Consider the following 23202-nt stretch of genomic DNA (forward strand, 5'->3'; position numbering starts at 1 on the left):
CAGTAGAAAGTAACAAATTTTCCAGCTTTGGCACCAAAGTCTCTGTGCGACACTGACCTAATAGCACAACCTCCTTGAGTTTGTTTCCTCATTTGTGAAACAAAAATACTGTACGAAATTATCTTATTTTTATTCCAAAAAGCTCACAGTATAAAATTTCTCATCTTAATCATTTTAAACACACAGTTTAGTGGTATTCAATACATTCACACTGTCATGAAACAGATATACTGGAACTTTTTCATCCTGCCAAACTGAAGCTCTGTACCTATTAAACAACAATTCCCTAATTCTCCCCAAAGTTCCTAGAAACCACCATTCTACCTTCTGTTTCATATAGATAAAGTCTCATATAAGTAGACTCATACAGTATTAGTCTTTTTGTGACTGGCTTATTTCACTTAGGACAATGTCCTCAAGATTCATGCATGTGAATTCACTCATGTGACCAGACGTCTTCTCCCTTCTTTTCATGAACATTTTATCAGATTTTTTTTTAAAGATTTTTTTTACTTATTCATGAGAGACACAGAGAGAGGCAGAAGACACAGGCAGAGGGAGAAGCAGGCTCTCTGCAGGGAGCCGGTTATGGGACTGGATCCCGGGGACTTTGGGATCACGCCCTGAGCCAAACATAGATGCTCAACCACTGAGCTACCCAGGCATCCCCATTTTATCAGCTTTATTCACAATAGCCAAAAGCTGGAAACAACCCAGATATATTTCAGTGGGTAAATAAACTAATTGTGGTGCATCTTGTACCATGGAATAGCAGTCATCTGTTAAAAAAAAAAAAAAAAAAAAAAAGAACAAACTAGCGATATACCCAAGAACCTGGATGAATCTCCAGAGAACTATGTGAGTGAAAAAAAGTGAGTTCCATTAAGACTGTAAGACTGTATGAGTCCATTTATACTCTTGAAATGACTAAGTATAGAAATGAAGACAGATTCATGGATTGTAGGAGTTAAGGGAAGACTGGTGAGGAAGAGAGAGGAATATGGCTATAAAAGAGCAACATGAGGGATCCTTGTGGTGGTGGATCTCTTCTATAAGTTGACTGTATCAATGTCAATATCCGGGCTGTGATACTGTACTTGGTTTTGCAAGATGTTAACATTGGTAGAAATGGGGTGAAGAGTACATGGGATCTCTTTTCTTAAATGGTGGTAAAATACACTTAACATGGAATTTTCTATTTTAAGCATTTTTTTTTATTTTAAGCATTTTTAAGTGTACAGTTCAGTGGCATTAAGTACATCCATATTGTTGAGTAATCATCACCACCATCCATCTCCAGAACTCCTCACCTAGAAAATGAGACTGTATATTCATTAAACAACAACTCTTCATTCTTCCTTTCCCTTACTCCCTGGCAACCACCATTCTAATTTCTGTCTCAATGAGTTTGATTACTCTAGGTACCACCTATTAGTGAAATCATACAGTACTTGTCTTTTTATGACTGGCTTATTTAACCCACCCAGTTTCACCCATGTTGTAGGATATATCAGAATTTCCTTCCCTTTTTAAGGCTGAATTATATTTCCCTGTGTATATCCACCACATTTTATTTATTTATTTATTTATTTATTTATTTATTTATTTATTTTTATCCACCATATTTTTAAAAATCTATTTATTTGTTGATGGACATTTGGGTTGTTTCCACCTCATGGCTATTGTGAATAATGCTTCTATGAACATGAGTATGTAAATACTTTTTTAAGATCCTACTTTCAATTCTTTTGAATATAAACCCAGAAGTATAATTGCTGGGTCATAAGGTAATTCTGTTTTTAATTTTTTGAGGAATCTCCATACTATTTTCCATATCAGTTGCAGCATTTTACAATACTATCAACAGTGCACAGGAGTTCCATTTTCTCTGCATTCTCACCAGCGCTTGTTCTTTCCTTCCTTCCTTCCTTCCTTCCTTCCTTCCTTCCTTCCTTCCTTCCTTCCTTCCTTCCTTTCTTGTTCTTCTTCCTCCTCCTCCTCCTTCTTCTTGTTATTAGCCATCCTAATGTATATGAGGTGATATATCATTTTGGTTTTGCTTTGCATTTCTCTGATGATTAGCGATTTTGAGAATCTTTTCATATGTTTCTCAGCCATTTGCATATCATATTTGGAAAAATGTTTATAGCAGTCCTTTGCCCATTTTTTAATTGGATTATTTGATTTTCGTTGTTGTAGTTGTGGTTGAGCTGTAGGAGTTCTTTATATATTCTGGATATTAACCTCTTATCAGATATATAATTTGCATATATATTCCCTCATTCTATAGGTTGCCTTTTCACTCTGTTAATTGTATCCTTTGATGGACAGAAGCTTTAAAGTTTTATGTAGTCACATTTGTTTATTTTTGCTTTATTTGCCTGTGCTTTTGGTGTCATATCCAAGAAATCATTGCCAATTTCAATGTTATGAAGATTTCATAATCTGTTTTTGTCTAAGGGTTTTATAGTTTTAGGTCTTATGCTTACGTCTTTAATCCATTATAAGTTAATTTTCTGTGTATGGTGTACAAAAGAGGCTTATTGTTCATTATTTTGCATGTGGATATCCTGTTTTCCTAGAATCATTTGTTGAAGGGACTGTCCCTTCTCTGTTGAATGTATTGACATCCTTGTCTAAAATCATTTGGCCATATACTTGAAGGTTTACTTCTAGGCTCTCTATTCTATTTTCTGTTGGTCTGTGTGCCCAATTTATTCCAGTGCCATACTATTTTGACTACTGTAGCTTTGTAATATGGTTTGGAATTAGAAAATGTGGGTCCTCCAACTTTGTTCTTCTTTTTCAAAATTACATTGGCTATTTGGGGTCCCTTGAGATTTCATATGAACTTTAGGATGAATTTTTCTACTTCTACAAAAAAAAAGCCATTGGAGTTTCGGTAGGGATTGGACTAAATGATACTTGAAGTTCCTTGTGATATTAAAATGACTGAAATACCATAATACATATATCACTGCCATTGAACTTCAACTCTGGGACTCTTATTTGATCCTTTATCCCCGGAAGAGGAAAAGGAACACTTATTCAGTACCTACTACAAGCCAGGCATTCCTGCAGCAATCCTGGGAAAGACATCATTAGTGTTCTTGTTAGGCTGACCTGTTCTGCTCTATGTGCTGAAGTCAGGATTCCAGCAGAGATATGAGCCCAGGCCTGTGTTCTTACAAAGCCTGCACTTTCCTCACACTACCCAGCTGCCTCTTCCTCCATCTCCTGGAGTTTCCTAATAGCAAACTGTGTTTGTATCCAAAACGATGGGTGTTTATTTTTCATTGATGCCACAGCACTTCCAGGGATACAGTGTGCTATTGTGTTTAGAGGGTTGTCACAGAGTTTTAAATTTAAATATTTACGATGTTGAATGGATGGGCATAAAGGAATCATGATGTTTGAGTCTGATGTTATTTATTTTTTAACTGAATAAAGCCCCACCTGGAGCTTCTTTCTTTTTGTGTCTATGTGACCAAATTCTTGCTGAGAAGAAGGGAATAACTCTTTTCTGAACCATTCCTTTTCCTCTCGCTCTACTTGAGATTTCCAGCCCTGAACGAGTAATGCAAGTGCTCCAAGACCACGCTGCAAAGACCATCATGCTGGCTCCATCTCCTCCAACTTTTGTGGCTTCCCAGGGTTTGCATCAATGCAACTATGACCAAATCTGGGAGAATATTTATAGCAACATCAACCTCTACCAGGTACGACAGGAAGAAATAACCAATATGCCTTTCTATTCAACTCACTACCTCTGTGTAGACCTTAGAAATTTACTTTGGTAATCTTTCAGAGACCCTCCCCGTAAAAGCTTTATTAACCAGCCAGGATTGTTTATATTATAAAAAAGACTAAATGATAATTAAAAAGAGGGACATAAAAAGGTGTTATATAAGATCTTGCTGCTGGGACATACACTAACCACTACATACCAATACAACACTGCACACTCTAGTGATAAACACCAAATGAGTTGGACAATTGTTAAACATTGTGAGTGTTTAGAGGCACAATGGTCCCCCCAGGGTTGATTCTTTTGGGAAAAGCCTCTTGAAGGAGAACGAAATTATACTGGGCTTGAGGGAATCATCGGGCCTAGGGAAGTGGTGGTGGAGAGGGAAGCAGATCCTAGGAGGGAAGCATGAACACCAATGCAGAGAAGACACTGTGGAATGTTCAAGATCAACTTGGTTGAGTGAAAGATTCATGTGGAAATATAGGGAAGAGAAGTTTTTTTAAGGGGGAGGAGAGAGCAAGTTGTGAATGCCCATAGATTTCAGACAAAGGAATGTGTGCTTTATCCTACAAGGGAAGTGACATATACAAAGCCTTATTTTTTTAGTAAGATTGATGGGCAGCAAGGTATTAGTTGGATTGGAAGAGGGAGAGACTGGAGGCAGGGAAGCCAGCTAGATAGCTACTACATATGATAGGCTTAAAGTTGGGCAATGAAAGGCAATTTCTACACAAAGCTATTGGATATTTCTCTTTACAATGATACTATAACATTTTAAAATAATCTGCTATTGTTTATTCATTGCTTTAAGGGAAGAGTTTTGTTTTCTTTGCTTATTTAAGATAGGAATACTCAATATGTTTATGATCTGGGAGGAATGGGCAGTGAAGAAGAACAAGAGATGGAAGATATGAAAGGGTAAATTTGAGAAACAAGTGACCTGGGAAAGAGGAAGGGATGGGATGAAGAAACCCGTTGAAGGAGTAATTTTGAGAAAAGGAGAATAGCATTACTTCCCTTGAGGTGAATGAGATATATAGAATTGTCGGGTACAAAAAGGTAAGATGTCGTAGCTTGTAAATGGCCCTGGCCCTGGTTGTTTCAGAGAGGGAAGGGGGAGGATGTCTGCATTAGTGAGATGGAAGATTAAAGTGACATGTGAGGAGGTGGATCACTGTGGGAAATGCCAGAGGGCCACCAATGAGAAAAGAATATAAGGATGACCATGTAGCTAGAGGGCCCAGTTGAAGTAAGAGGGCATGACTTTTAGTGAGCCTAATCTACATAGTAATCCTATTAGTTTCATCCCTAAAAATAATTGTAAAAATTTATACATAAAGTCGAAGGCATCAAGAGGTTTAGTAGAATGCTAGAGAGAGAAGCCAGCACTCCCATGGCCCATCATCCCAGGCTGGGTATGGAGGAGAGTGAAACCTAAATGAGTTACAGATTGGTTGGAAGCAAAAACATAAGTGCATGCATGTGTACACACACACACACACACACACACACCACAACTTTTACAACTTTTCAACCTGTTTAGATAAGGATCTAGAGAATCTAATAAAAAATGAGTTGGCCAAACAGATCGGACACAGATACAAGATATCATGGAATGGATCTACCTGGCCTCTGAATTCCCTGCCAGGGCATGCAAATACCAGTGACACTCCTCAGCTTGCATCATGCCAGAGTACAAAAAACAGCATCTTTCCCATCCCATAGCCATTTCACAGTGAAGTCTATGTCACCCGGAAGACCTTGTACTGGCAAGGGGACAAAACATCCGGCTCTTTTGCTTCTTGAACCAAACTTAAGGGGAAAGAGGTAGGGAGTAGGAAGGTTGGGAGGACGTTGAAGGCAGAGGCATCCCAGACCTCTGCTCCTAGGATCCTGGACAGTGCTTCTTGATCCTGATATAATCTTCCCTTACCTGAATTCTGGTTTTAATATCTGATGGCCACCGCAAGTCTGTTTTCCTCCTTGACTAGGAGAATGGGGGAATTAAATTCCTGGAGGCCAGATGAGGGGAAAAAGAGGTGAATATGAGTAAAGGAGAGGTAGGAGGGAAAAGAAGAGGGAGTCAGAGGTGAAAAGCTTCATGTTTGAAGTCATGGAGAAGTGATGGTCCGGGGTCTGGCTAGGCCAGCAGGCCAGAGATGTAGCAGTGCCCATGGGGACTCAGGGGACAAAGGAGGTTATCACGGAAAAGCAGAATGTGCAGGGCAAGACCAGGAGATGATGGCTCAGGTGGGTGTTGAAAGGCAGAAAACCCTAAGCAACAGTGTGAGGAGCCCAGCCACACAGTGGGGAAAACTGACCCTTCCTGTCATTCTCTGTTGCTGCTTCCCTCCATTTGCAGATGAGATGGAAAGTCAGGGTATGATGAAATACAGTCTCTGCTTTCACCAAAGTCTGTTTTGAATGTAGTTGCCCAGTGTTAAATGGGAAGGGGGAAAAAGAGAGAGAGAGAAAGAAAGAAAACCACTTCCTCTGGCTATTTACTGACTTGTAAATGTTGTTCGTAGAATTGACCAAAGGAAGAAAAATGTGAGCACCTATTTTTCAAGTTGATTTATGGTAAACAGATCCTAAAAAGACTTAGGTTACCTATAGATTTCAGAGGTGGAGCCTGAGGGGAGACACAGAGCCCACCCAAAATACCCTACCTGTTAGTGTCCTGTTTCCTATTCCTGCAAGTTTCCTGTTCATTCATTCATTCATTCATTTATTCAGTGACTATTACACAGATGCTGCCTCTGTGCCAGGAGCTGTGCTGCTCAGGGAATGAAACATGCAATAAACAGGTGACCAAGAGCACATCTACATCTCTACCTTGTGGGTGCAATGAGGAAAACCACAGGGACAGGAGGCAGTGGGGTAGAGAGAAGCACCCTTTGATAGATGGACCAAGCTCTTTCAGAGTTGGGGACCTCTGAGCTAACATTTGATGAATGAGAAGGAGTCAGCCACACTACAGAAGAGCTTTCCAAGTGGGGAATAGAAAATAGCACAGTGTTTGAAAAAGAAAATCCCGAAGCAACCATCCATGGCTTTCTACTTCCCTTCACATTTTCCTGTGGGCGTTACTTTGTAACCTGACCTCCTCATGTATTTCTGCTCTGGTCAAGAGGCACTTTCTACAGTATCCGAATGCTATTCTGAATGTTGAATACTAGCTAGATGAGATTAGGATGAGGTTAAAGATGGAAGATGGAGAAGTCACAGGAACATGGGTATGAATTTTAAAGCTCTGTGACTATTTTGCAAGCATGTAGCAGTCAAGTATGAATTTTAGCATCCATACGGTGGCCAGCGTTTTGATTCTGAAGTTGGCAAGTGACAATAAATAACCCCATAATAAAAAAAAAAACTTTGTTAAGGGCCTTCTGCATGAAGGAAAGCAAACCTCATAGGACAGTCGGTTCTGACAGCTCTGAAGGAATGTAAGCACTAATTATAGCACAACCACGAGACAGTTTCTGGTCAGTTTTCAGTGAATACTCTTTACCAGTAGCCTTTCCTTAGGGAATCTTTTAGAAAATAAACATTTTGTTTTATTTTATTTTATTTTATTTTATTTTATTTTATTTTATTTTATTTTATTTTTAAACGTTTTATTTTAGAATAGTTTTAGATTTACAGAAAAGTTACAAAGATAATACAAAGAGATCCCAGGAATCTCCTGTCCAGTTTCTCCTATTATTAACATATTACTTTGCCACACCTAAGGAACCAGCATTGGTATATTACTGATATCTAAACTAGATGATATTTGGAATTTACTGGTTTTTCCATTAATGTCTTCTTTGCACTACTATGACTGCCTTTAAATGTCATATTTCCCAGCCTCCTCAGATCTGTGCTATTGTCTCAGGCTTTCCCTGATGGTCTTTGGGCGTACTGACCAGGCAACCTAGAGAACATTCCCTAATTTGAATTTGCCTGATGTTTTTCTCATGGCTATACTGAGGTTATAGGTTTGGAGGACGAACACCCCAGAGGTGAAGTGCCCTTCTTCTCAGAACGTATCTGGGGCAGATGCTATCAACCTGATTTATTACTGGGGATGTTAAACTTGACATGTCATGTAGCTCGTGATGTTTGCTAGGTTTTTGCACTGTCAAGTTACCATTTTTCTCCCTAAGAAGTTGTTGAAAATTAATTTTAAGCTACAGAAATAATATATAAACATCTTCTCCTTCTCCATTTTTGTTAATGCTTTAACTTTAACTAACAGGAATTCCAAGACTGGCCCCCATTCCACTTCCTCACTTCCTCCACTATTATTGCTTCAACTTTATCAATACATCTATATTCAAACATATGTCCTCATTTAAAAAATATATATGTGTATAATAAAATTTTGTGTTTTAGTTTTCTATATAAATGATCTGTCCTACCCTATGGATATCTTTGCTAACTTGCTTTGTTTACCCAACAGTATGTCTTAGAAATCTGTCTCTGTTGGTTTTTTTAATGGCTGCATTGTATTTTATTATTTCCTACAGATCACACAGACACTTCCCTGTGGATACCTGTTGCCATTTTTTACCGTATTAGAAACCATTCCTACTGAACTTTCTTGTACATTCTTCTTTGGGTACATGTGTGTTTCTTTAGATTAGATATTTAGAAGTGTATTTTCTGGGTCACTGAACATGCACATTCAAATGTTTCTATAGATCTTGCCAAAGTGGTATACGACTTTCCCCCCAACCAGCAAATTATGAGAAAACTTGCTTCCCTGCATCTTAATATTGAATATGTTTGAACTTCAATAATGTTTGTAATGTTTCTATCACAGTTTGAACTGGCCACTTACCATTGGCCTGTAAGGCTAGCTACTCATTTCTTTACACACAATTATTTTTCCAGATTCTCTTAAAGATCTGGGTTTGGGGGATAAGGAAGAAATATCAAATTTTCTTATAATTGTTACTTGAAGATCATCTATAACTAAAAGAAATAATTCTGGTCTACAAGGACTACATTTTGGGGGATATCTTTTGGAAAAAAAACTTAAAAATAATTTAACTGTAATCCTAATCAGAAGGAAGAGACCAGCCAGCCCTGAGTGCATCCTCCCAAACCTCCCAAACTTGTATTATATCAATTTACTTGTGTTCAATGCCATTCCCCAAGAAAACATCTGTTTCATTAAAATGGCTATTTATGTAGAGATATTAAATACTACTACTGACCATCATATTTCTAAGGATATAGTTTCAATTGGTCACTGCTCTTTAACTTTATGGAGTGCTGCAGTGGCAGAAACCACTGTATCTTTTGCCTCTGCTTTTGCTTCTCTCTGGCCACACTAAGGAGAGGGAAAGAAGATAGCCATTTTCCCCTCTCGGTGTTACTGTTCCCCTCCATTTCCAGAGATATAATGAGTCCATGGTGCGCCCTCACAAAAGTGCTGTTGTATATAGTAGTTCCAGTGTGCAAGAAGTTCAGGGAAATGTAAAACACTTCTTGGCTCGCTTCCATCACCAAATTCAATAGAACATTTAAAAAACAAACATTTTCTGTTGACAATAATGACATGTATTTGTCAAAGAAAATTGGGGAAATATAGCAAAGTTCAAGGAAGAAAATAAAAATCAGCCATTATCTTGCCACCCAAATATAACAATAATATTGTTAACATTTGTTATCTATCCTTCTAGTCTTTTTATTCTGTAGATACACACAAATAAGCTGTAGGGACATTTAGGAGGTGGGAAATACATTATAGACTTCTGTTCCCTCTAATTATTTCCTCCCTCCACTTCCCACTCCACTGCCCCTGCCAGTTTCCCAGAAGAAAATGAGATTTGCAATCAGTAGAAATCGCAGAACTGTCAAAATACTAGCAAAGACCATGCTGGCAAAAACCCAACCACCAGGTAGAGTAAATGTCAGAGGATTTACCTACCTAGGAAGACGGAACAAACACAGGTGATGTTGACATTCTGGTTTCTGGTCAGCCCCACTGCTTACCTGCACTGTGTCCAGTCCTCTAAGGGGAATAGTCGTGCACTTTGGGTGTTTCCTAAGCAGTTTACCTCTGTGGGCTGTGGCTGATTCTCTTTTTCCAGAAGGTGCTGGGCTCTCTCCCTTTACTCACCCTACCCTGTTGTGCCCCCTTCCTTTCTTCCCGGCAGCCTACAGGTCCAGCAATACTTCTGTGGGCTTATTCAGTCATAAACTTCATAGAGTCTTCCACTGTAACTTGATGTCACTTTCTGTTCCTTCCTATGTAATTCTGGGTAATTTAAGAAGCAGCTGAAAGAGTCATGGTCCCATCAGAGAAAGGCTGTGGTTCTGAGCCTGCCCTCTGGAGTCACACCAGGCAATGCTGAATTGCAAGAGCCCCAGAGGCCTGAGAGGCAAAAATCTTCAGTAGAGCCCCTCTCACCCATAATTCTGGGCCAAATAGAAACTTAAAATTCAACTTCCCTCATAGAGTATATGCTTTCCCTCAGATTTTCTTAAAATAACAGAAATTCTCTTAATTTGGGGATGGTGATCTTGTGTGTTTCTGTATCAAAGAACAGGAATGCACCATGTCATCTCCTACGGCCTTTTCCAGTCCTAGGGCTATGGGATGTTTACAGGGAAATACACCAATGGGCACACTTAAGGAGCTAACTGTCCCAAAGGCAGAATGGGAAGCCATTTAATGATACTTGATTAGACAGTTTTCTCTCTCACTTACTCTTCCTAATATCCGTGTCCCAAGTTTTCCTCTCCACTGCCTATCATAATTGCCAATAGTGTATCTTTAGAGTCTTGGGTACTTTATTAGTCAAAATTATATTTAGCTGTTGATCATAATTAAACAGAGAATAGCAGAGGATTAAAGGAAATGGGAATTTCTTTCTCTCTCCCTCATATGAAGATCCAGGGGTAGGAAGTACAGAGCTGGCATGATGTGATGACTGTTCCATGAAGTCTTCAGGGATCCATGCTCTTTCTATCCTGGAGTTCCAACAAATGTGGCTTCCATACCTGAGATCAACACCTGGTCTGAGGTGGAGCTCCAGCTGTCACATTCATGTCGTAAGCAGCAGGATGGGCAATAAGGGTGAGAAGCTGCCACTTCAGGAAACTCCCAGAGCTGCCACATGGCATTTTCATTTTCATTCCATTGTCCAGAACTTAGTCACATAGCTACACCTAGATGCAAAGGAGGCTTGGAAATGTCATCTCCATCTGGGTAGCCAGGTGCCAAGATAAATATTTAACTACTGTAGGAAGAGTTGCATTTAAAATGGATCTTGGGGAACAATCAGCAGTTTTTGCCACACGGACTTATTGGAATTCCAAGAACCAACTATTAGAATATAAGTAACCCAAAGAGTGGGGTTCCAACCTAAGTTGTTGGCACTCAGTGTTTTTGTGGGTATCAGCACTACTGTGAAAGGCTATGTGATATGAGAACAGGTATATGCCCAGGGGCAGGAGAGAGGACAGCTAAGAAAGGGGCTGCCAGAGGGTCAGGGGCAGGCTCATTCATCAATATCACCTTCACAGTTTTCCCTTAGGACTCTGTGTGTGTGACCTCAACCTGCTTGACATCAGGAAAAATACCTGTAGAAATAAACATAAACCATGAATTCTGTGACAGACCCTTAGAGAGCTGACTGACTACTATAATCCGTGGCCAGGCGGAGAACTAGCATGTATTGGACACCTATGAGGTGCCAATCATTATGCATTAATTCTCACAGCAACTTATTTTCTATTATTATGCTGTTTTACATGTGTGAAAATAGGATCAAGACTTTAAATAACTAAATCATTTAGCTGAAGAGTAGAAAGAGGCATTTAATCCACTGATCTCTCTCAGGCCAGAACAAGACTAGATTAGAGATGCTCAAGGTTTCGAACATCTACAAATCTATGTATCAGCTTTTCATAAGTGAATCATGTAAAAGATGCGTGTGGGCGGGATGGTATTTAAAAGCTATGAATAGAAAAAATAAAATGATAAAAGCTATGAATAGTTCTGTAAAACAAAGACTAAATAAGAATAAAAACAGTAACCTCTAATTAATTTTAGAAATCCAGATTTTCATATGCCACATTGCAATGGATCAAGATGCTCTTCTGCTTTTTCATCTAAATATGCCTTGGATCACGGGATTTAATTTTGTGGTGGCCTGATTATGATTTTGTTGGTTATATTGCAAATGATTATGTAATTCAACTAATGCTGCTTTTTTAATAGAATGAAAATACGAGGGAAGATGACCATTCAATGGAACAAAATGAAAATGACCTAGCACAAATAAGTCTGTGCCAACATGCAGATAAGCCTGTCAAGCAGAAAAAAGAGAAAGGGTAAAATTAAATCATTTTATTGGTGACTCGAGGAAATGGATTAAACACTGTGGGGAAAATTGAGTGACTGATTAATAGGTAGATTACATGTTAACTCAAAAATATTTGAGGCTGAAATAAAAGCAAGACTGTTAAAGCAGGTCAGACAACTAAATTAATGTTTCACCCTAGGACTGGATTTTTCACAAGAGCAATTGCTAAGAGAAATTTCTTTTTATATTTATACAGAGAGAGTATTTTTCTTCTAGTATAGTTCTAAAAAGTACTACTGTGAAACTCCCTGAAGTTAAATAAAATGACTTCAATTTGGTGTATATGAATTTTCTGAGCCACTTTGAGGTGAAAAGCATTTATTCTCTTTTTTTTTCCTGCCAAAGGTACAGCTATGCAATGGCCCTCCAACTGCTGGGTTTGGATGATGGGACTGGACCCAGTGATAGGGGTCCTGTCCTGATGAGAGGGACCTACCTATCCTTTCTGTATCTGCGCCACCTGCGAATCAGGGAGCTGCAGGTATGTGTATGGCATGGCATGCTGGCTTCAGGCATCTGGAATATTTGTTTGTCTACTAGGGTGGCTTTCCTGCTATTCCAGTAGCAACGCATTTTTACATTTTGTTCTTTGTTCTGGTTTTCACAAAATCAGGCCTTCTAGGGGTGGTATGTTTCTTTCTCAGCAATGGAGTTGTCTTGCCAACTTCTAGGGCCCCATTCAGTTTTACTCTGTTCTGTAGGGCTAGCAAAGGGCAGAGTCCTGACCCGGTCTTTCTTTGTTTCAGCGAATCTGTTTAGGAATTCTGAACTACTTCAGATCCGTTGAGCGAACACTGACAATCAATACTTCAGGCCTTACAATGGTTGCAGGGAGTCTGGTCCCCACCATCGAGGATAGTTCCTGGGTAAATATGGCTAAAGGAGGCTTGGGCACCTTGCAAGGCCTAGGAACTCGCCACTATGTCCATGGAACATCTGCCGAGCACAAGGTGAGGTTAAGATTCTGCTGAGATTTTTTTTTCTCCCTTGGTTATCTTGTCTCCTAAGCCACCTTCTTCTTAGCACCTGGAGTCAGTTAACATGTCTTTACAGAGAAACTCTAATACGACCCTCTTTGATATTACTAGAGGTACCTTTCTGCCTCTTTCCTGGTTTCTAAGACCCGAGTGAAAAAATAGATTAGAAAACAAAGGTAGAAAATTTTTGAAAATAAAATCTCTTTTATCCCTCTAAAACCCTGTTTGCCCCTTGGTGCTTTTAATATCTCTTGAATATATTTTTCTATAGTCCACAAAATTCATATCAAATCCCTTTCTTTGGGAGTAAAGTTGAAAATGCCTACATTTTCTTGGAATGGTGTAAATACTCTTGCAATATTTTCATCTCAATCTCTAGAAAGTTTATTCCTAAAGGTAGAATTTAATATGAACTTTATCCTCTTAAAAGATAGTTTGACAAATGTGAAAAATAGTATCTATTTACTAAGCAAGTTATATTTTAACCTCATATGACCCCTGACCTATGTTTGTCATGTCTATAAGGCTGTGAAATCTTATTATCAACTGTTTCTTATATGCAGTCTAGAGTAGCACTGTCCAATAGAAATATAACACGAGCCACATATGTAATTTACAATATACTAGTAGCTACATTTTAAAAATATAAAGAAATATGAAATGAAAATATTAATGATTATCATATGTTCTGTTTAACCCAATGTATCCAAAATAGTATCATTTAAACATATAATCAATATAAAGAAATAATTAATGAGACACAGTTCATTTTTTATATGAAGTCTTCAAAATTTGGCATGTACTTTATATGTACAGTACATCTCAACACAGGTAAGTCCTATTTCAAGTCCTTAATAGCTAAATGTGGTTAGAGGCTACTATATTGCACTGTAGAACAGTTCTAGATCTTGAAAAACATTTTATTTTCCCATCCAGTCAACCTAGAGTCCATCCTTCACTCAGTATACAGGAGAGTGTATACTGAAGTAAAAAAAAGTAAAAAAAAAGACTTCTGTTTTTGGTCTCCCTTGCCAACAAGTACCATCCCCTGTACCCTTTACCATACACAGTTTGACCCCTCTGCCCTTCTTACTTGATCCTAGCTCAAATGCAGTTAGTATGCCCCTCAGTGGACCTAGAGAGGAGAGTAAGATGCTTTTGAAACAAACACACCTATGAAACAAATATATCTTTCTCTTGCTAATATTGAGCCTACCTCATACCATAGCTGTGCTTTTTATTTGCTAATAGATTAAAAAGGGATCTTTCTTACCGCTGAGCTCTCTCCCAATTTGTTTGTTCTGGGATGGGGGTTGGAGTAGCCAAGGAGGAGGGGAGGGGAAACAAATCCTACCTTGCCCCATTGATGGTAGGATGAGCTTCTCAAGAGTATGCAATATTGCTTTCCTATGCTCTCATAAGTGACAGGAATAACAGCTCCCTTAAAAGCTGCCAGCAGCTACTACTATAGTGTGAGAAACTCAAAGAAGTGACCTTCTTTCAGGGTCTTTAATAGGACCATGTGTTTTACCTGCACTCCATGCATGTGGCCATGTCAGCATTTAAACTGGAATGTTCAGGCCTATGTGATTCATTCCCATGTACGGGATTGGAAGCACAGATACTAATTTGTTGGGGTGAATTCACAAGCTCCAGGACCAAGACTGGGACCAAGATCATTGGGCTTACCAGCCTGGGGAGCTGACATTGGAGAAGCCCTTTAAGATGTCAGTGTCTTCCCTGGACCTGTATGTTTGGTCTGATGATGAAAGTCTTGAGCTAGTATTAAAAAGTATTCACTCTATGAGAAAAGGAAAAGGAAAGCATCTACCACCTGTCATGGAGACTTTATGAGTTTACTTTAGGCGTGTGTCACAGTAGAAGGAGTGGCATGTGTCACTTCCAGTCCAAAGTATTTAAGAGCTTGTCTTTGACTCTCTGGATTTCTTACCTTGCTGTAGCCAGTGGAAGGCATATGTTGAACCACAAAATAGAAAGATCTCAGGTCAGATCTCGCTCACTGCTGGAAGATAGCTGCCTAGAAAGCAACAAGTCCTACAGAAGGCTCTGCATGAGTAAAAGCTTCATCTTAACTGTAGGCCACTGCACTCTGGGGTTATCACAGAACTATCTAGACTTTGTAGACTAGTAAAGATGGTGATAGGTTCTGTGAGGAAAAATTAAGAAGGAAAGGTGATAGAGGTTGGTGCTGGGATGTTGCCATTATAAACAAAATGGCCAAGGAAGGGAATCAGGAAGCAAACCACATGACTAACAGGGTGGAGAGTGATAGGCAGAGGAGAGCCAATGCAAAGGCCCTGAGGCAGAACCATGTATAGCATTGTTGCAGGAACAGCAAGGAGTTCATTGAAGCTAGAGTGATGGAGGAGGAAATTGGCAGAAATTATAGTAGAGAGATTGGAGGAATGGGGAACAGGTTGCATAGGGCCTTATGGACCATTGCAAGGATTCTGAGAAGGGGAGCCATTGGAGAGTTTTGAGCAAAAGAGTAATGTTATTTGATTTGCATTTTAAGATCTTTGCTGCTGTATTGGAAATACACTGAAGATATTCTAGGGCAGAAGTAGAAACTAGTTAGGAATTTATTACATTAATCAAAGAGACAATGTGTCTGAAAAGACAGCATGGTAAGAAATGGTCAGATTCTGGACATGTTTTAAAGGTACAGCCAGTATGATTTCCAGGCAGATAGGATGTGGAATGTGGAAAAGAGAGAAGTCCAGGTTGATTCCAAAATTTGGGCCTCAGCATCTGAAAGTTTGGAGTCATTATTATCTGAGATATGATTAGAATAGGTTTGTTGAGAAGATCAGGATCTCAGTTTAGGACATGGAAATTTTGAGATGCTTATTCAGGTGGCAAAAGGAAATAGAGAGTTGAGTATATATCTTTCATATAGTAGGTATTTAATAAATATTTGTTAGACAAAAGAAAGGCCCTGTTCATAACACAATGGTTATGAGATCACAAAAGACAATGTACACGAAATTGCTTTGCAAAATGTATGATGCTTTTCAAATGAAGAACAACTTGCTATAATAATAATATACTCAGTATGTGAGGCAGAGAATAAATTTTTAAATTTTCTTTTAAAAATATTTGAAAGAGATGCCTGGGTGGCTCCATCAGTTAAGTATCTGCCTTCAGCTCAGGTCACAAACCTGGAGTCCTGGGATTGGCCCCACATCAGGGACCCCCTGTTCAGCGGAGAGTCTGATTCTCCCTCTGGCCCTCACCCCACTTGTGCTCTCTCTCTTTCTCTGTCTCTCTCTCTTTTTTTTTTAAAGATTTGTTTATTTATTCATGAGACACACACAGAGAGAGAGAGGCAGAGACATAGGCAGAGGGAGAAGCAGGGTCCCCTAAGGAAGCCTGATGCGGGACTAGATCCCAGATCCCGGAATCACAACCTAAGCAAAGGCAGCCGCCCAACTACTGAGCCACCCAGTTGTCCCTCTCTCTTCCTCAAATAGATAAAGTATTTTTTGAAAAAGAAAACTTAAGAAATATATTTGAGAGACTGTAGCCAATGGATTGAGTCATTCACCTAACAGTTTGTCTTTTGTTTTATTTATTTATTAATGAAAGACACACATACACACAGAGAGAGAGGCAGAGACACAGGCAGAGGGAGAAGCAGGCTCCGTGCAGAAAACCTGACGTGGGACTCGATCCCGTGTCTCTAGGATCAGGCCCTGGGCCGAAGGTGGCGCTAAACTGCTGAGCTACTGGGCTGCCCGCACCTAACAGTTTTTAATGAAATTCTTATACTGGACTTTTATGGTCTGCAATTAATGTAATTATCTAGAAAAAGGTAAGCTGGTCAGAAAAATATTGTCTTATTGCCAAAAGGCCTAAAATTCATATTAGCAAGTAATGGCAGAAACCAGTAGAAGGAAGAGAATGAATGATAGGCCATCAATTCTCCTATATTTTTACTATATTCAAATAATTATCTTGGCATCCGTTAATTTGCAGTCTTAAAAAATATGAATCTTTCCAAAGATCAGATTATTTCTTACTCAGACATATAATTATTGCCTTCCCCTTCCTGCCACTCCTCTAAGCATAATATTGAAGGATCAACTCACTAGACCACAGAAACTTTAGAAGGGGGAGTCTTCCACATAGTTGTGGAAGAAATTAAGAAGAAAATAATTTAATGACTGAGACATAACTCTGCATGAAGGAATTTGTCCATCTGGTCTTAAAAATTTATCTCCTATGGGCATAAGCACACATTTCAGACACAGGAACTGAGGGAAGAAAAGGAGAGGGAATACGTATGTCTGTGTTAAATACTTTGGACTGGAAGTGACACGTGTTGTTTCTGCTCACAACCCACTGGCCAAAGTTCATTACTAGGCCACACTCTAGTGCAGGGCACTAAGAAGTCTGGGGAAGCTTTGGTGCCAAACCATTTGACATTCTATATATGCTACTTATTTATCTAATGTCTGTCTCTTTCCATTAAAGAATTCCATGATGGCAGGGATTTGTGCCAGTTTTGTTAACTGCTTATATCCTTAGTGCCTAGAACAGCACCTAGTAAATTTACTGATCAGAATGTATGTGGAATGAATGAGTGAATGAAGGGATGAATGAATGACAGGCTCACAGCTTGTGGGAGTAGATAAGGCAACAATCTAGCATGGCAATGAGCTGAGTGCTATAATGGAGTTAGATAAGCCATGGGGAGAAACACTCAGCTCTGCATAGAGATATAAGGAAGGCTGCCAGAGAGGTGTTATTTGAATGGACTCTTGGATAGGGTAGGTTCTTACCAAGGAAAGAGGAACTGAGGGATGGAAGGACCAGTATGTACAAGGCCCAGAGGTATGAACAGGTCTGCACATTCAGAAGAGGGCCAGGCCCAGGTCCATGAGGATGGAAATAATATGGATGGACAGTGAAAGGAAATGAGGTCCAAGAGGTTCACAGGGACCAGATTGTACCCAGCCTTGAAAATTACACCCAAAAACTCTTAGACTAGTCCCAGTGAATGCTAATAACAGCTTGGACTAGGATGGTGGGTGGTGGAGATCCAGAGAACTGATGGATTTGAGAGATAGGAAGTCAAATTAACAGGAGTTAGTGATAGACTGAAGGGTGAGGCAGTAGATGTCAGAAATGATTCATGCAAGAGGAAGTGGCTTGGTGGCGGTGCTATTTACTAAAATGGGGAAGTTGGAAATGGCCTAGGTTTGTGGGAGAAGACCACATGATTTGATCATGTTAAATTTGAGAGGCATTTGAGATACCCAGGAACAAATGCCAAATAGGTCATTGGATATGTGAGTTTGGAGCTCTAGGAGGTCTGGATTATAGGTATCAATTAGGGAGCAAATGGTGCCTAATCTCAGCTGTGAAAGTGTGTACCACCTCCTAAGGAAGGAGCATAGGAGGAAAAGATGAGATCCTAAGACTCGGGCTTAACTGTGGCTACTATTTAATGACCTGATAGAGAAAAATACTTCTCAGGGAAGGCTAGAAAGCTGGTGAGAGCAAGGAGAAATGTGGAATCCCAGAAGGCCAAGGAAGTGAGGGAATCAAGAGGCAGGGAGTGTAAAACTGTGTCACATGTTCCTGAGAGATTATATAAGATGACTAAAGAAGGTCTGCTGGATGGGGAGAAAAGATCACTGTTGGTCTTAGTGAAAGTTGGTTTGGTTTGATGGAGACAGGAGCTGGATGGCGATGAGCGAGATAGGAGGTGAGGAGTAGGGGTAGGAGGTGAGGAAGTGGGGACAGGGAATGCAGATCACATCTTGGGAGGCTGGATCATAAGGAGGAGGAGAGACAAAAGGTGGAACCAAGAGAAGGCCAAGAGGGACATGAACACGTTTCGGGGTCAATTGGGAAATAGCTGCTCGAGAGGAGCTGGATATCCAAGAAGAAGAAGGGATGTTTTAGAGGTGGGATGGAGTGACCACAGAGAAGGGGAACAGAGTCGTTCCCTACAGTACAGGAGGAAGCAGGAGGAGAGGGGTGCACGTGCAGTGTGTGGATGCGGGTGGAGAAGTGGAAGGGCTTCCACTGAGACAGAGTGAAGGCATGGGGTGGGGGTGAATTCAGAGGCTTGACAAGAGTGAAGTTGGAAATTATAAGAATTATTACTAGAATAATGATTCTTAAGATGCAACAGCTCCTCAGTCGTCTAAGAAAAAAGTATGGTTGGACTTCTCAGATTACTCATATTAGTTTCCTAGAGCTGCCATAACAAAACACCACAAAGTGAGCGGCTCATAACAACTGGGAGAGAACTTTATTCTGTCATAGTTCTGGATGTCACAAGCCCCAAATCAAAGTGTTATCAGGGCCCTGTTCCCTCTGAAGTCTCCAGGAGAAAATCCTTCTTTATCTCTCCCAGTATCTGGCAGTTGCTAGTAATCCTGGCTGTTTCTTGAAATTCCTTGGCTTGTAGATGCATCACTCCCATCTCAGTCTCTGTCCTCACATGGCCTTCTCCCCTATCTCCACATTTTCCTCTTTTTATAAGAAATCAGTCATTGGAGTAGGCCCCTCCCCCCAATCAAGTATGACCTCATCTTAACCTATGTATATCTGCAAAGACTCCATTTCCATAATAGGTCACATTCACAGGTTTCAGGTAGACATGAATTTTGGGGGGATGTTATTCAATTCAGTATGTTACTAAGACATGAGGCTATATTAATGCATTTTTAAAGTATTTATATAATCAAAAATTTAAAAAGTCTTAGATGTTCATAGATCTCAAGTGCTTCATCAGCACAGCATCACATGCTCCCTAGAACAACTGTTGTGGTATCTCCACTGTCCCCATGTTACAGAGGAAGAAATAGAGGCTTCGAGAAGCTGAGCGACTTGCAGAGGGCGAGACCTGAACATAGGCACTCTGATTTCAGAGACTACCTATAACACTCAGCTCAATTGCCTGCCTTTTCCCAAGTAACCCTGAGTTAATCAGAAAAAAACATAACCAGCTAGTCATCTATCTCACTACCCTTCCCTGCTAACATTCTTTACTAATATCTCTTTCTCTACATAATGCGGCTATATATAGGCGGCATGGCCACAGCTGAATGCTGACAGCCCACTGTGTGGGAGCAGAAGGCTGCTGTTTGGCCCATTTGGGCTGGCAAAATATAGCTCTCTCTTTTCCGGTAACTTCTAGGCTTGGTTTTCTTTTCCCAAGGTCCACAGTGTCCAATTCATGGAATTCTCAGAAGTGGAGAACCAGGATGACTACTACAGCATGGGAGCTGGTTACATCTACACGCAGGACCAGCAAGGAGTACACATCATGTATGATGAAGCCCTGGCTGATCTGAAGGAGCTAGAGGCAGAACTACTGCTTGTGGCCAGCTATTACATTGAGAAAGAAAAAGGTCAGAAGTCAGATTTTTTAAAAAAATCAACCAGCCAAACAATAAATACTAAGGGCTCTATTTAACACCTTCCTCCTCAAAATATAAATGCTTATCCCGTAGTATCTGAAAATTCAGTAAGCATATACACCTCCCCAATATATACCTGTTTTAGAAAAGATACGTTTCTGCCTCCAGCTCAAGTCCCTCTTCTTCTTGGAGTCTATTCTTTCAAAGCTTGATTATAATTCTTACTGTTGTTTAGACTCATTCCTCAGTGGCATTTCTGCATTATCTACTGGGTGCAAAGGGTGTCATGCAGTGCCCTGAGGGAAGCAAAGTAAGCAACTGAAAGTAATGATTTTTTTCCCTTAATTAACAAAAACAGTGATTGACTTTGGACAAACAGCAGTTAGAAACAGAGACATCCCTGGGTTCCTGACAAAAAAAAAAAAAAAAACCGCTCCAGAGTGCAAGAAGATCTGGGTAGGAAAATGCCAGATAAGCACCAAAGGGAGAAATCATTTACTCAGGGTAATCAAATAACCTATAATAGGCATTCTCTTCTTCCTTTTGGCACCACTAAAATATATCCAGTTTTAGAAATAGGTGAGGAAAGAATAATGCTTTTGGAGTAATATGACAACATTAGCATTATATTTGGAAAGAGCTTAGAGTTTCTAGACGTTTTGCAAACCTAAAAAGAAATTTAGCCAAGGTTTGTGCTATTTTGTAATATATGTAGATAGCAATTAAGAATAATTTATTTTCATACTGATATATAATGCTCCTTAAAGCATGTTTGACAATTAACCTTTCAGAGCCAAACAGAATTAAATTAACATTGGATTAACACTGCTCTCTTTACCACAGACCATTGGTGTCTGAATCATGGGATGCAGTGATGGCATCCAATATTCTAGGGCATTTAATTTCGGCTTTTGGCTTTTATCTTTACTGGTTATTCTACATACTAGTGCATCATCATTTCTATTGATATTACTTTATAATACCATGCAATTATTTCAAGCTGCTGAGAACCTAATTTGATTGAAACAGTCGGTAGTTATTTAGCCACATGAGCATCCTTCACCTGAGCTAGTAAGTATGTAGTCATCCATTGTGAAATGATTTCCCAATTGCTGCTAGAGAAATTCCTGGTCAAAATCTTTCTCTTGTTCAGTACCCATCATATATGTGATAATTATTGAACTCAAAGTTCAGTACCTGAAAATCTCTTACTTTTTTAAGATTTAATTCTGAAATAGGCCTGTCAAAAATTAAGAGCAATAATAATGCTGATACTGACGATTAACATTAATGTAGTGGGAAAATATTTTAGCAGAACAATGACAATGATTACCTTTATTGATTTAAGTTAGTAATTAACATAATTAAGGAATATCTTAGAAACTTCTCTGAGGAGTTTTCACTTGGCTAGCTAGCATCACTTGAAATAGCAGGTTAAACTGGGTTTGTTGTTAAACCACCAGGGACCTGTTTTTAGAGAAGGAGAAATGTGTGTTTTGCCTTTAAATTATAGGTCTGAGGACATTTTAGTGAAGATTTCATATTAGCTGAATTTTGGTTACATTTCTAAAATTAGTCTTTAAAACTAAAATTAAAGAGTAAAAACAAAAACCTCTATTGACTTAGAAGTCAACGAGTATGAACTTAGGTCCCAGTCTTTTGCCAATGGCTCTCCAGCTGATTCTTAGGAATCCCTGTGACTGATTCAGTGTTTTCATTCCTGAGATGGAGCTGACAGTTCAAGGGCTGCTTTTCTAATAAGAATAGCTTCGTGGAAAGGCCTGTCTCTGGTCGTTCTCATCCCCTTCTCTCCCAGGTCACAAAGAGGACACCAAGTCAAATACTGGCCAGGACTGGGGATGGGCCCACGCAAGTGTGGACAGATTTGCTGTGCTGTATGACTTGTGGACTTGGGAAGCAGCTCTGCTAGAAAACAAGCGCCAGGTATTTTTCCCTAGAAAACAAAACATCTGTTAAACATTCTTATGAAACCCAGTATTTAAAAAACAAAACCAAGAAAGCTCAGTGGGTCTTTTAAGGGCAATCCTAATAAAGGAAATAATTATTTTATTTAAAAAAATCTCAGGTATTTGCAAAGATATGAATAATAAATTTTATTTTCTTTACTGTGGTTCCTCGTTAATAAAAAATAAAACGTGAAGGATACTACTTTATCTTACAGCCATAACTTGTTAGAAGACTATATAGTTTAGGCTTTCATATATATTTTTTAGTATGAATGAATGATGGGTCTATTCACATTCATTGTCCTGTGAGGGACAAGCCTCACTTTGCTAAATGCAGACAAATTGATCTTACTACAGCCTTTAGAAATATACCACATGTGAGGCAAGCCGTTGGGCAAGGTGGGCGCAGTGCACCAAGTTATGAGGGTAAGTTTAAAGCAATGAAACATCAGGTTGCTAAATTCATCATCGGTATCATCAATGGCTCATATACTAGTAATAAATGAAACGCTGCTCTTCATTTGTGCCCTCGGCATGGATTATTAGCCCCTCTGATGACCACTAACTGTTGGGAATTCACTCATCAAACATTAAATATTTACTCTGTACCAGGTACTATTCCAGACATTAGGAACATACGGATAAATGAGAGAAGATGATCTCTGTCTTTAAGGAATTTCTAGTCTATACAAGTTGATCCAATCTCTAAGTAAAAATTACAGCCCAGTGACTAACAGCTTACAA

At 39.4% G+C, this 23202-nt stretch overlaps 1 protein-coding gene across 4 annotated transcripts in view; it reads left to right on the top strand.

The window, feature by feature from the left end:
• Positions 1-23202, top strand: part of LOC112925122 (uncharacterized) — a 158481-nt gene that overhangs the window by 35961 nt on the left and 99318 nt on the right. For all 4 annotated transcript variants that reach the window (XM_072738440.1, XM_072738449.1, XM_072738466.1 and 1 more), the window contains exons 11-16: positions 3558-3719; positions 11970-12082; positions 12460-12595; positions 12861-13064; positions 20290-20482; positions 22308-22435. In XM_072738440.1, coding sequence (XP_072594541.1) covers positions 3558-3719; positions 11970-12082; positions 12460-12595; positions 12861-13064; positions 20290-20482; positions 22308-22435 — 936 coding nt within the window. The remainder of the gene's footprint in view (positions 1-3557; positions 3720-11969; positions 12083-12459; positions 12596-12860; positions 13065-20289; positions 20483-22307; positions 22436-23202) is intronic.

This window comes from Vulpes vulpes, chromosome 1 (genome assembly GCF_048418805.1).
Source record: "Vulpes vulpes isolate BD-2025 chromosome 1, VulVul3, whole genome shotgun sequence".
Taxonomy (NCBI): Eukaryota; Metazoa; Chordata; class Mammalia; order Carnivora; family Canidae; genus Vulpes; species Vulpes vulpes.